General features: G+C 45.5%; 1 protein-coding gene across 1 annotated transcript in view; it reads right to left on the reverse strand.

Moving 5' to 3' along the window:
* Positions 1–1,839: 1,839 nt before the first annotated feature.
* Positions 1,840–14,463, reverse strand: part of LOC140698252 (NBPF family member NBPF4-like) — a 28,012-nt gene continuing 15,388 nt past the window's right edge. Inside the window, exons 14-21 of the mRNA XM_072967976.1 lie at positions 14,014–14,228; positions 11,525–11,576; positions 10,582–10,757; positions 9,517–9,568; positions 8,427–8,617; positions 5,939–6,166; positions 3,762–3,967; positions 1,840–2,162 (exon numbers count right to left, since the gene is read on the reverse strand). Coding sequence (XP_072824077.1) covers positions 3,771–3,967; positions 5,939–6,166; positions 8,427–8,617; positions 9,517–9,568; positions 10,582–10,757; positions 11,525–11,576; positions 14,014–14,228 — 1,111 coding nt within the window. The 3' untranslated portion in view covers positions 1,840–2,162; positions 3,762–3,770. The remainder of the gene's footprint in view (positions 2,163–3,761; positions 3,968–5,938; positions 6,167–8,426; positions 8,618–9,516; positions 9,569–10,581; positions 10,758–11,524; positions 11,577–14,013; positions 14,229–14,463) is intronic.

Below are 14,463 nucleotides of genomic sequence, written 5' to 3' on the forward strand. Positions count from 1 at the left end.
AAGACCTGGTCACCATTGAATATATGTAATATAGATATAAGCCAGTGTGTCATGGGCCCTGCTTTCAGGGCAGCCTGGTTGGGCCCTGGGACCTCTGCGAGGAGGCTGCTGACACTCCTGGGGTGGGGCAGCCCTCCTGTGCAGCTTGGGTTCCCTAAAGGGCCCCATGGGCGCCCCCTCCAGCTCTTGCACATACCCTCCTTTTTTCTGAAGTTAAAACCAAATGGGGAGGGGGCGGGGACAAGGTGGGAAAAATAGTACGTAAAGGGTATACATTTGACTAGGATGAAATACTACTAGGATACTATCAGAAGTGGCAGGTAAAGACAGAAGGAAAGAGAAAACTAGAATAATGTCCTTGATGGTGACACTGGTAAAAAGTTGAAGTTGAGAGATATCATTCAAAATTTATACTTCAAATTAAACTTATGTGACAACATACTAAGGGACTAAGATGACTATAATATTGTGCAGTGTTAAACACTAGGTATCCAGTCCTTCCTACATACCAAACAAAACACACACACACGCACACACAAATAACAGAGAGAAAACACACACACACACACACACACACACACACAAATAACAGAGAGAAAACAACCACATTAATTGCAAACTACCAGAAATGGTAAAAATAGCTTCAAAGATGTGGGAGAGTTTAAGATATAAAAATGAAGAGGAGAAACACGAATGTTTCTATTAATTTATATCGATAACTACTACATCAGTCAGGATAATAATAGATTATAACACTGAATTTAAAAAATACACACCGTCACAGTAAAACTCCAAAGAACTTTTAATTAAATGGAAGAGGTAGGGATTCTCTTTTCCACAGCACAACGCCAGCAGTACAAATGAACACAGTGAGTGAGTTGGAAAATTTCCGCTGTACAAACACAAATATGGTAATTGACACACATCGGGGATCGATCAGGGATGGTAACAGTTTACAGAATGACAATCATAGAATAAGATATTTATCACTCTCAGAGAAGTACTCATCAAATCACTGATTCTAGACAGAGAACCGTGTGTTCCAATGAACGGATCTCACTGGCTCCTGCCTCCATGACGAAGTGTTCAATGCTAAGAGGACAAGAGTGGTGGCAGGCAAAGTGGACATGCTTAGTCCCCTGAGGGGCTCTGCCAGGAAGCACACAGCGTTCAGTAAGTGGCATCATTGGCAGAAGGGTTGGCCTGAGTTTCATGATGAGGAAGGGGTCAGACAACTGCAGAATGTAGACCTTTGAGCCAGACAACTGACCTGCCCTCTGCACACAAGTCAACGTCACCACCATTAAAGACAGCCACAGAAAGGTGAGGAGAGGGTTTGGGTTCAAAAGGACTAAAGAAATATAGTAGCACAATCTCTTTAGTTCTTTGGAACCCAAAACATCTCTTCTCCTTTCTGTCATCTAATTTGTGGAGGCATTGCCTGTTTGAAAAAGACAGGCCGGTTGTCCTGTTCAATGGTCTAGATTCTGCAGTTGTCTGATAACTACCTCATGACGAAACTCAAGCGAAACCTTTTCAGCACGGACACTGCATGGTTAATGCCACCTGCACTGAGCACAGCTCATCTGGTGGCAAAGAATGTCCAGGCTGACATGTTGCCTTCTTCCAGCTGCTCCAGATGCCAGTGTGAACAGGATGGCAATTCAGAGGAGCAAGTGTTAAGGTCTCTCACAGCTGTGTATCCATCTAAGCACTGGTCTCCTTAGCACTGGGTCACATTGGGGGACTGATGCCTGGGATTTCTCCCATCAAATCACTGTTTTGGAGTAAAAATCCTGGATTGTGGCTGGTGGTTGTGATGCTGATTCACAGAAAAGGATCCCTGCAGTGTTCAGTTTGGACTTTAACCAGATTTTCTGCTGTAGATATTTTACATCTAGTGGGAAATGTAAATTTGATGATGTGGTTTCTTCCAAATTGGCAAAATCTTTTCAGAGTACCGAAAATAATGCGTAGCTGTGAAAGAGAGACATAGGAGAGATAGGAGGGACAGAGAGAGAGAGACAGAGGGATCAAATGTGGGTCTTCGTTGGGTTCTGCTGATGGCTGAGCCAGGAGGGATGACCACATGGTGACAAGAGTCAGGAGCAGGCTGGGATCCTCTTGAGAGGAGGGGCTGAAGGGGGAGCCCGAGGCTGGTGCTGAAGGGAAAAGGGAGATCCACGAGTTAGAAGAAATAACTCCTGAAACGAACGTGCAGACTGTGGTGCAGATACTAGGGACCCCTGTCCTCACCCCACCTGTACTTGGGGATACGTCAGCTCAAAGCTGCTGCAGAGTCTTAGCCAGATCCCCCGACTGGTTCCTCAGCAGCCAACTGACTTTTGATTCCTCTTCATCTGGACCAAAGTGATGCCTTTCTCACATATCCCAGGGAGGGATGGGCTGAGTATCTCTCATACACATTCAGAAACAGACTGCTGTCTGGAGCAAGGATCCCTGGGACACTCTTATCCTGCTTCCTGATATCCTACCAAATCCACAGTCCTTCCAATCCCTACATGCATGTCAGCAGAGCTTTGAAAAATACTGATGCCGAAACCTCACCCCAGAACTTCAGAATCACAGTATCAAGGGGTTGGGTCAAGCCATTCATGTTAGATAGATCCAAGCTCACCCAGGTTATTCATGATGGCAGGATTTAGAGCTACCCACTAGACCTGCACTGCCTCACACCATTCTTTTTCTGTCGCTTCATTACTTCCACCATGAACTCCTTTCCCACTGGCCATAAACATTTTCTCACCTTCCTTCGGACAGTCTAGAGTAAATCACTTGCCTTCTCAAGTGGCCTTGCCTGAGGCAATGATCTTCTTACATCCTGTGTATCTGAGTCTTCATAAATCTGCCCCAAGTTAACTCACTATGATGCTCTCCTAGGTCCCTTTGTCTAAGATTCCAACTTACGTCATTTTTTTCTGGACTTTTCTGAACATGTAGAAGGAGTCATGTGAGTAAAAGGAAGAGAGGTCTGCAACCCCGGCACGTCATGCTTTTTGCGATCTGTAATCACTTGGTCTATGCTTCAGCTTTTGGCCAATGTCACTTTAGGGTGCCATATGTTGTCCTCCACCAGCTCCAATGAGGCCCTGGGAGCCCCATGGACATTACCACAGAGCTGACCACCGGAGGCTGGTGAGAAACTCGACTCCAGGCCAGTGCAGCATTCCCGCCTATACCCGAGGTTCTTATTTAGTTTTGTAATCAGGGTTCTCATTCCTCAGTTATATCACCTTTTATTCACGTGGAGATATCAAGGACTCAGTGTTGTCCTAGGTGTGTTATGCAGAAGCCAACCCATGTGCATGTGAAACATTAAGACAATGATTCTGGAAGAGGCAGTGGAGTGGAGGGAGGGAGGGCAGGGAAAGAAAGGCAATGAAACCAAGACAGTGTGTGATTTCAGGCAAAGTACCCCGTGTTGAGGGGCCTAAATGATGCTCTTCTGATGAGGGGGACCTCGGGGACAGGCTTCCCTGTAGCTAGGAGTAGAGGTGAGAAGGAATACCAGGGCAGCAGTGGCAGGAACACAGCAGAGTTCACAGTACAAACAGGAAGTGGGGATGGAAGGGCCTGGCAGGGTGGCAACTCCCATGGAAAACAGAGGAAAGAGCAGACAGAGGGAGGATCAACTGTTAAGTGAATGAACAACAAAGAGGACAAACTAGTGGAGTTTCAGGTGTAATCTCAGATGAGGAGGAACAGGGAAGACGTGCATGGAAGGGCCTAGCTGTGATTACCTCTGTCCCCTATGCTTGAAGGCCAGGGAACCTGCATGCTATTCTCCACTTGCTGCGCAGCAGTTTTCTTCGCAGAACCTTCTGTTTCAGGACACTGGAGGCATTACTGTTGCTAGAGACTTGACACTCATGCTGGCTGGCAGCTGAGCCCTCACCCTCCACCTTGTGGGGGCTCTTCATTCCGATGGAAGCATCCAAACCCAGCTCTAAAGATAAAACCACAGAAAACAGGATGCATTGTTATTCATGATCAGACAATGAATTACTCCTCCAGCCAAGAGGAACATCAAGTAAGGAAAGTGCCCAGGAACAAGAGAGGCCATCTGAGCGTCCCTGCCAGGTGAAGCCAGTGGAGACACCTCGGTATTCTTCTGTTTTGTTGACCGTCCTCAAACTGTGCAGTGCTGGTAAGACTGCCAGGAGGCAAACATGTTCACATTGCCAAAAAACTTTATTTTAAGAAAAATAGAATTGACGAAAACAAAAAGTTCCTAGGTAGAAAAGACAAGGCAAGGCAATCAGGGCAGTCAGAGGCTGTACTATTGGGACAGAAGGGACTGCAGAACGTAAGAAAAGTCAATGTTGAAAGAAAACCTCAGGAAAGAAAGAACTGGGGAAGTCTGAAACTGGAAAGGTTTACATATGTGTATCAGTATATGCTTCCCATATATTTGTACATACACTATAGATAATGTTTATCACACTCAAGCTAAATAAGACATGGAAGCTGTGATAAAAATACAACACTCACAAGTGTGTGTGTGTACAAGGGAAGCAATGGATGATGGCGTTGAGATATTGAATGGATCATTCTAACAGCCTCCGATGAGTTGAAATTGACAAAGGAAAAACAGAGATAAGAAGAATAAGAGAGGGAAGCTCTGGTGGTTACATGAACGATTAGATCCGGGGGATTATGAGAATAAAGGGCATTAAAACTAGCGTTTGCAGCAAAATCTGTCGTGATACCTGGATTCAGACTCAGGCCTCTGGGGTAAGTGTGCAGGAGAGAGAGTGACTAGCCGGTGGGGCTGAGTCCTGGCCGAGAGTGTGGGAAGCCAAGGTCAAGAAAAAGAGACTAGAGGGAAGGCAAGACAATGAAATACCACAAGGGCTAATGGCACTTGTCAGGGCCACGCATCCCTAACACCCGCTGAGCACTTCCCATGGGATCTCTGCTCAGTGGCCAGTGGTGACCCTTCTTCTCTCACCTCCGCTATGCTCATTTCTTAGATGAGGGCATCGCCTGACAGATGGGCACCACGCGGCCCCAGTCTCCGGGTGAAGATACTGAGAGCAGTAGAGGGTAAGGATGAATACGTCCCAGATGAAATGCATGTGAGGGTATGAAAGCTCATTGAAGAAAATCAGAGAAGAGTCGGATCATGACAAGAAAAAGGAGAACATGGCCATGGAGATGAGCGGAGAGGACGAATTAAAAGGAGCATCATAGAAGAAATTGAGTGGCTCACCTTATCTATGAAGGTGGTTTTTTATTTTAAATAAAGGGCTAAACACAGAAAAATTACCTCCATGTGAAAAGTCAACAGGACATTGAAGTGTGTGGGCAGTTTTCACATTGCTACTAAACATTACTAACACACTGAGAGCACGTGACGGGGGAAAACTGGCTTAAAGGATGGGTGAGGAGAAGAGAACTCTGGCAAACGTGCCATTCTGTGAAAGCAAGGGAAGACAGGGTCTAGAGAAAGTGGAGACCATCAAAATTCCTGCACTTCAGCTGAGACAATGCACGTGCAATCATTGTGTAAGTGTTACATCACCAGCAAGATACACGGGTAGACATCACACAGTCACAGGTGTGCTGACGCAGGTTTTACTGAATCACGGACCCTGGGAACTATGTTTCTTAACACTCCCAACAACCACGGAAGGTAGATTTAACTTCCCTGTGGTCAGATAAGGGAAACGAGAAGGGAATACCTCACAAGATAAATAACCTGGTTCTGTTAAAGGACCAGGAATTTGCAAACCCAGGACCTGGGGCAGAGCTGGCCCTAAATCTGCGGCTCTTGCTCACTTCCCTCTGTTAGAGCGTTGGGGATTTCGAGTGGACCTGAAAGGAGCATGGCAGAGGCCCCACTGTTTCCTCAACCCCCAGCTCTGGCACAACCAGCTCATGGACTAGAGCTTCCTACTCCCCGTTTCTTTCTTACCTTGCAGGGGCAGCCCTTGGTCTCCAAACTCAGTGTTGGCTGTGCAGCCCCACACGGTGGAGGGAAGGCCGAGCCTGGCGTTGCCGTCACCACAGTCAAACTGCTGGTCCTGCTGCAGCTGCAGCTGATGGGTCACCTGGGAGCTTGTCTGCAGGTGTGCTTGTGAAGCTTGCATCTCTGACCCTTGGAAACTCAGAGGTCCTTGGGGACGGTCCTCCCAGGAGTCAGCTGAAAGGAGAGGACAGTTCAGTAGGACCAATGCAACTTTCCCTTTGTCAGCCCCTCCCACGACACCCATTTCTGCTGTTCCTGCCTATCAGGGAGACCACCCAATCAGCCAGACAACAGAGGCAGACATCATGGACATGACGGAGATGTCATTTTGAAGGCTGTGCCTGGGGACGCTGAGTTGGCAGGTGCCTGGTAGCAACGTCGCTGAGATCAAAAATCACCCACTTGGGTCCAGAGGGTACTGGATGGCAGGTGAGGTCACGACCGTGACTCAGTTATTAGCGACCCTTCCCTGTAGCCTAGAGACAAGGTTCTGGCCAGGACCCAGGGAAGGGAGGACGAGGAATTGTTGATGTCTAATTAGAATAAAGAAATAACAAGAGAAGAAGGGCCCAAAGGCTGCAAATTCCACTAGAAATGGGACTTGGGGGATATAGCACATGGACCAAGTTATGAGAACTCTTCCCACTTCTGGAGCCTTTTCAACTCCCTTCCCCGTGTGTTTTTACAGCCCATCCACCCACCACACAGGGATACGTCCCATGGCTACATGTGTCCTGGGTGGGCTGGTGGGTACTGGCACCTGTAAGTAGTGTAGCTGAGGTCTGAGGGCCTTGCTGGAAGCTCAGTGTCCAGAAGGGCTACAGAATCAGGATGTCTGGTTCTTCAGGGAGATGACACAGTGCACATTCCTTATATTACACCCCCCTCCAGGGGCACCAGGCACTGCTCATAATCACACATGTTTTCAATTCTACTGTGAAGTGAGTTCATATTCTCAGAGAGTGGGCTAACCAAAGAGCTCAAGTAGCTCATCCAGTCCAGGTCAGGCTCAGGTGGGGTCACGGCCCACGGGGCCTGCTGCACATTGCTGTGTGGCTCCCATCTCACTACCCCCTGGAGACCCTCCAGCTCAACAAACTTTGTTGAACTGTTTCTTAAACGTGTCTCTCCTGTGTCTGTGACCGCGTCGTCTTCCAGAGAGCGCAATCTGTCTCACTCTCATCAGTGATTCATCCGACCTCCTTCTAAAGGGTTCCGCTGATCCTGTCTCTCCACACTAGCAGCGGTCTCACCAGTCTTACTCAGCTTGGGGAAACTTGTCCTCCTCAACCTCCCTACATGAACTCAAACCCTCACCTTGCCTTAACACTCCTGCTCCCTCCGGCCCCTCTTTCTTCAGCAGCATCACTTCCCACAACCCCCTTGAACAAATCCTCCCTGTACGCAGGCTGCCCCTCCTGACCCCAGCCCTGCACCTGCGCCTTGTAGAGCTTCCTGGGCTTTTTCCCTAAGCACTGCTCTCAGCCTCATGTGCCTTTCCCATTTCCTCCAGGAAGAGTTTCTTCGTCATTAATCACTGCATTTTAGGATACTTAATAAGATTTATTGATAATTCACATGGTCTGAAGGGTAACACCTCTGAAATTAAAAACTTTACTCTGTGAAACAATGAACAAAACCAGTAAACCCACCCTCAAAGGCTATTTTGAATCACAGACTTAAAGTATTTTAAAATATCACATCTTAATTTCATCATTTAATTTTATCTCTCTTTTCCCAACTAATGGCTTTTATTAAACTATGCTCAATATTCTCTGCATTTGCATGGGAAAAGGCAAAATAGTTTATCAAACATCACAAGGAATGCCCAATAGCAGTACTTAGGAAAGTAGGGAAAAGCCTCCAATGAAATCTGAAGTTGTCCTTAAAGATCAAGTGCATGTGCTGTCCATACAGTATTTCTCCCTGTTCAGGGCGGATGGGGCTAAAGAGCAGGTCCCCTGCGGCCCTACTGCCGGAGTCACAGCTGTCCACACTGTTCACAGGTCATGATCAGAGCCCAGAAATAGGATGGACCCGAGGATCATTGATGTGTCCCGTTCATTCACCTCAGCCCATCCGTGTAGGGGAGATTGGCCTCTCCTGCCCATGCTGAATGATGGCCTGGCAGGGCCGGGCCACATCCCACACATCTCACTTCCCCTCTCTAGCCTGACTTGATACCAACAGCCTGCACTGGTGCGGGCGGTCCAGGTGTCACAGGGCGTCCTGGGATGAGGAGAAAGGAAAGTTGTCTTACCCACATGATGCCGTTTGCAAATTAAATCCCACAGCCTGATTCAAAAGAACCCAAGTCTCAGGGCCTTTTTACAGAAATCACTCTCGTTGTGTAAACAGTTCATTGGCTACAAAGTCTGTGAGGATAACTGGGGACCCACTAGGAGCCGTGTGCTCTATTCGGGGGAGTACTCACCATCTACAGCAAGCACTGAGAAGACTCCCTGTTGGTCCCATGGGAATGAGGCACCTCTGTCAGGCCTACAGGAGTCTGACAGGTCATGGCCAACCGAACTGGTCAAATAACATTCATCCAGTGAGTCCTGTGGGCCTTCATTCTCTTCTACCACCGGCTGCTCACTACTGAGCCTTCTGGGGTCAGGTGCACTGAGGATTAAACAAAACGGATGAGCGAACACAGGGTCCTAGCTGGGTTTGATGGGAGTGTTAAGGGACTGGTCGCAGAAAACAAATGGACATTCTCCACAAAGCGAGATAGAACAATCTTCCTCCATCTGGGGCCAGAGTGTGCTTACAATGGGAATAGGAGACAGACAGAGCAGGAGGTGGTCCCAGCACTGACCACAAAAAGAGCTCAGGACGAAGGAGACGGAACCACCTCAGTACACATTAGTCAGGACACACACTCAGAAACTACAAGGGAGGCTTCAACTCTTGCATGAGTTTTGTTGAAATTTACATGCAACAGCTGAGGGAACAAGACTCTGGCAGCATAATCCTGTGTCTCCAATGCCTTTTCTCTACCACTGAGATGTGATATGAATTTTGGTTTTCTAAGTACTTTTCTTGTTATGAAATACTTGTCAGTGCTAAGAACAAAGAGTGAAAGGCAGAAATGCATCCTATGCTGCTTACAATAAAAACAGAGAAGGAGAGTCCGAGAAATCCCGGACAGGTTAGCACCCCTGCATCAACTGAATGCAATTACTCCATTGGAGAGAGATTATCAAAGGGGCTTATAAACGTACAGTTAACATAGACAGCATTGTTAAAGGGACACACTGTGGTTGTCTGAATGGAAGAATTAGGCATATTCATCAGTTTCTCATTTCCCTGGATCTGACCTCACCATACATCAACATTAAATTAAGAGCCATGATTCTTCATTATGCTGTAGACCAGAAATCGACACAACATTGTAAACTGACTATACTTTGAAATACATAAATAAATAGATGACAGACAGATAGACAGATAGATAGATAGACAGACAGACAGATAGATAGCAGAAAGAAAACAAAAGACCCCTGAGTCTTCAGAATTACCTGGAACATATATGGTCTTGTTCCTCTTCTTCCTCAACAACAGGATGATTTTCTATGGATCAATTCAGACAGGGCAAGAAACATTAAGCAGATCCCCCTACATATGTCAATAGTTAGGTATCCAATACTATCCCGGGGAAAAAAGTATCACCAGTGGCACAGGAGGATACTGTAAGAATAATATTCCCTGGAGACCTCACGTTGCGTCTTCTGGACCTGCCTGGGTTTGCTTTCTTGACCCCTGGGCAGTATCTCCTCACCACAATCACCTTTTCCAGGTCTGAGTCAGGAGTGAAATGTATCTTTTCCCCACATAGTCTGTGGAATAGCCCATCTGCATTCTAAAAAGAATACTGTAATATTCAGCCTTCCCTCACCGTATGCTGGCTGGTTTAGCAGAATTTATACACTGAAAACAAAATAATGGTTGGAATCTACAAACCCTAGCATGAAAATGAGCTTTGTGCTAAACAGAACCATCAGCCCTTCATGGAGTGGGGAAATGCTGGGGTCAGCCGCACTTCATGGAAAGATACATGCAAGGTGATAGTAGGGATGTTTGTGTCCTGGTGTTCAGGTGGCTCCTCCACTTAGAGGAGACGGACACTGGGGATGACAGCAGTGACCCCAGGGAAACAACAAAGCCAGAGGTGTAGTTAACACTGTCAACATCTTTTGAAGGAAAGAAATTCCAGGGATATTTTAGGGGTATGAACATGAGAACCTTATAAGTAGAAAAGACATTTGATGGGAATCATGAAAAAAGACACCTCTGTACAACTGCACAGAGGTGAGTGACATTGTCACACTTGCCTTCGGTTCAGTGACCTATCTTGGGACCCAACACATAGGCTTGACCTGGGATAGAGAGCACAGTTCCCTGGCCCGCATGATGTCTGTGCTTAAAACTGAATTCTAGAACCTAAACCTTCTCAATATAAATGTATAGGGTCTGCCCACAGGGACGCCATAGCTCGGCACCGCCAGAGGTGTGAAGCGCAAAAGACACCAGCTCTACCTGGCAGTGCAGTTGGAGGTTTATCACATCGATAAGAGAGTACTCACTGGTTACATCCCGAGCATAAGAGAGTTCCAATCCCTCAAATGAGTAGATGGCGGCGCTCCTATAAGGCCAGAAGGAGTCTGACAGGTCAGGAAGAGCTAAGTAAGTCAAATAGTACTCCTCCACTGAGTGCCGTGGGATGTCATCCTCTACTATCTGCGGCAGCTCTGTGCTGAGCCTGGCGGGTAGGGAGACCGAAGATTAACCTAATACCAATCAGAAATCTAGAGTCCTATCTGCTTTAGATGAACTGTTTAAGGGAGCGGTGAAGGAAGCCAAAGGGTGATCCTTTAAGCAGAAAAAACTGACTTTTCTGGTGAGACAGAGTGTGTGTTTTTGAGGAGCAGGAGACAGAAAGGAGAGGGGTGCTCAGTGCTCTGGCCAAATAACAGCTGATGAAGAAAGAGACTGATTATCTCTATACTGCAGTCATGACCCATAACATAGACTCATGTAAGAGTGGTTTTCACCCTTTCATTTAAGGTGCACTGACTGCTACATGGAGATTAAGTGTATACTACTGGGGGCACCCTAGTGTCCCAGAGATCTCATGCCGCTAAGGCCTCTTTCTCTCTTTATGGTGGCATGATATTATTTTATCACTGTTTGTGTCCACTTCTTGCTATGAAACACATGTCAACATGCTAAGACAAAACAGGCCGAAAGCAGATTTGCATCTCACTCTGTAAATGACACCAGAGAGAACAAATGAGTGCACAGAAATCACTGTATCATAGATCACCTGGTCAACTGAATTGGGTGTACACTTGAGAAGTTAATGAGAAATAGGAAACAATATATGTATCAAAATGTAAGCAGAAAACATCACAAAAAAGATACTCCTGGTTGGCAAAGTGGATCATACGCTTGCATTCCTGCTGTTTCCTGGATTAGGGGACTGCAGAAGTCACATTTCATCAACAGTGCACAAATATTCAAAATTACCTGCAGATAACTGGCTCTGCTCCTTTCAACCCATCTTGATCATTTTGGTTTTCTGTAAATGAATTAAGAGGACAGTCACACTGGGCAAAACTCATTTACGTATGAGCAAAACCATGCCAAAATCAGCACTTTGGCAATGTGTGCAATGTGATAACAGGGTACTGTGGGAGAAATCTTCCAGGAGGCCGTAGATAGAACCTCATAAGAAGGCACTGGATTTGCTTCTTGAGACCCTAGACATGTCTTCATAATATGACAGGATGTCCGCACACTATGTCCTGAGTCTAGGCAAACAGTAACCTCATCCTTTTACCCACAGATCCCGAGGGACTGCCGAGCTACCTCCTAGAAAGCTGCTCAAATATTCAGGATTTTTCAATCTGAAATGCTGTCTCTTATTAGGGTAGATGCATTCTCCATTGACATTAGACTGATGAGCAGAATCTAAACATAGTCTAAACACTCTTCAGTGCCACCAACAAAGAGTGGGCATTCATAAGGCTGGGTGTTCCAGGACCCTGCCTTGCTTCAGAGAAACACACCAAAGATGGCAGTGGTGCTTCTGTTCTGGTTTCAGAAGCCTCTGGATAAGGTAAGACAAATGGAAGGAGACAGACTTGGGTTGACAGAAACAACCAAAGGAGTGACATCTCCAAAGACATAAACTAAACTGTCAACAGCCTCAGACAGGTATAGAATCTCAGGCACATTGCTTAGGAATGAAAATTAGAGCATTAAATGCAAGATAAGAGATTCATTCAAAATTAGGAGACTGGAAAGTTACTTCCTATCACACAATTGGAGAGCTATATGGGAGTCTGGCAGGACCGTGATGGGTCCAGTGATTTGCCAGTGCGACAAACATGCCTAGGAATTGAGCCAAGTTTACGAACTCAGGGAATGTGTTACTTTAAAGGTAATTGTATGGAACAGAATGGAGAGCCCAGAAGTAAACCCACAGAATTACAGTCACTTCATCTTCAACAAAGAAGGCAAGAACATACAATGGAGAAAAGACAGGCTCTCCAGCAAGTGGTGTTGGGGAAACTGGACAGCCACACATACAGCAATGAAGTGACGACACTCCATCACACTATAAACAAAAATAAACTCACAATGGCTTAATCACTTAGATATATGACAAGACACGATAAACCTCCGAGAAGAAAACATAGCTGAAACATTTTTAACATAAATCTTAGCAATGTTCTCCTGGGGCAGTCTACTCAGGCAATAGAAATAAAAGCAAAAATTAACAAATGAGATGTAATTAAACTTAAAAGCTTTTTACACAGCAAAGGGAACCATCAGCAAAACAAAACAACAACTTACAGAATGGGAGAAAATATTTGCACATGATACAGTTGCCAAAGGTTTATTTCCAGACTATATAAACAGCATATACAGCTTAATATCAAACAACAAGAAAAAACCAAACATGGCCACATGACCTAAAAAGGAATTCTTCACGGAAGGCACACAAATGGCCAATAGGTACATGAAAAAATGCTGAATACTGCTAACTACCAGAGGAATGCAATTCATAATTACAATGAGGTATCACCTCACATCAGTCAGAATGGACTTTATTAAAAGTTCATAAACCCTAAATGCTGGAAAGGGTGTGGAGTAATGGGAACCCTTCTACACTATTGCTGGGCATGTAGTTGGTGCAGACATTACAGACAACAGTATGGATATTCCTCAAAAAACAAAAAAGAGACTTACCATATGATCCAGGAATCTCACTCCTGGGCATACATCCAGAGGGAAGTCTAATTTGAAAAGACACACGCACCCTGATGTTAATAGCAGTGCTGTATACAGTAGCCAAGACATGGAAACAACCTTAATGTCCATCCACAGGTGGCTGGATAAAGAAACTGGTATATTTATACAATGGAATACTACTGAGCCATACAAAAGAATAAAATCAGGGCCATTTGCAGCAACAAGGATGAATCTGGAGATGGTCATTCTAAGTGAAGCAAGGCAGAAAGAGAAAGAAAGGAACACATGATATCACGCACGTGTGGGATCTAAAAAAGAAAGAAGACACTAGTGAAGTTATCTACAAAACAGAGAGAAACTCACAGACATAGGAAAGAAATTATGGTTTTTGGAGGCAAAGGGGTTGGGAAGGGATAAATTGGGAATTTGAGATGTGCAAATATTAACTATTATGTATATAAAAGAAAAACAACAAATTTCTTCTATATAGGACTGGGAACTACGTTCAGTATCTTGTAGTAACCGACAATGGAAAAGAATGTAAAAGGGAATATACATATATAGATGTAGGACTGAAATATTATGCTGTAACCCAAAAATTGACACATTGTAAACTGACTATACTGCAGATAAATAAGTAATTAATAAAGGGAATTGTTGGGCCTGATTCAAAACAATATTTATGCATATAGTCTACACATGAAAGGGAATTCTCCGAGACAAGACAGATTGTGCGGAGCAAAGATCATGCAGACTACCTGGGAAGTCAGCTCCAATTTCATCTGCTTTAACATGCGAGGAACCACAGGCTACCTCCAGAGCACATATCACTTTCTCTTCAGGAAATGCAAATTTTCCATCACTGTACTTCTCATAGCAGTCAGAACCTTCCTGGTGAATGGAAGGCACCAAAACACATTCATCCTGGGACTCCTGGAGCACGTCGTCATTCTGAACCTCCAGTAGATCCATGCTGTGCCAGGTGGGAAAGGGATGACAGAAAATTAAACTCAGACGATTAGAGACAGAGTCAGCATATTGATGTAAAGCAGAGATACGGTTCATAAAAAGCCAGGGGGCAGTCCCCTTAAAGAGGGAAATAACTATTCTCCTATGTGTCATGCACAGTGTGGCCACTGTGGGGTGGGAGAGGGAGAGAGCAGCCGGTGCTCCGAGCACTGACCATGCAACCAGCAGTTCAAGGGGCA

The sequence above is a fragment of the Vicugna pacos genome, chromosome 9 (assembly GCF_048564905.1).
Source record: "Vicugna pacos chromosome 9, VicPac4, whole genome shotgun sequence".
Classification (NCBI taxonomy): domain Eukaryota; kingdom Metazoa; phylum Chordata; class Mammalia; order Artiodactyla; family Camelidae; genus Vicugna; species Vicugna pacos.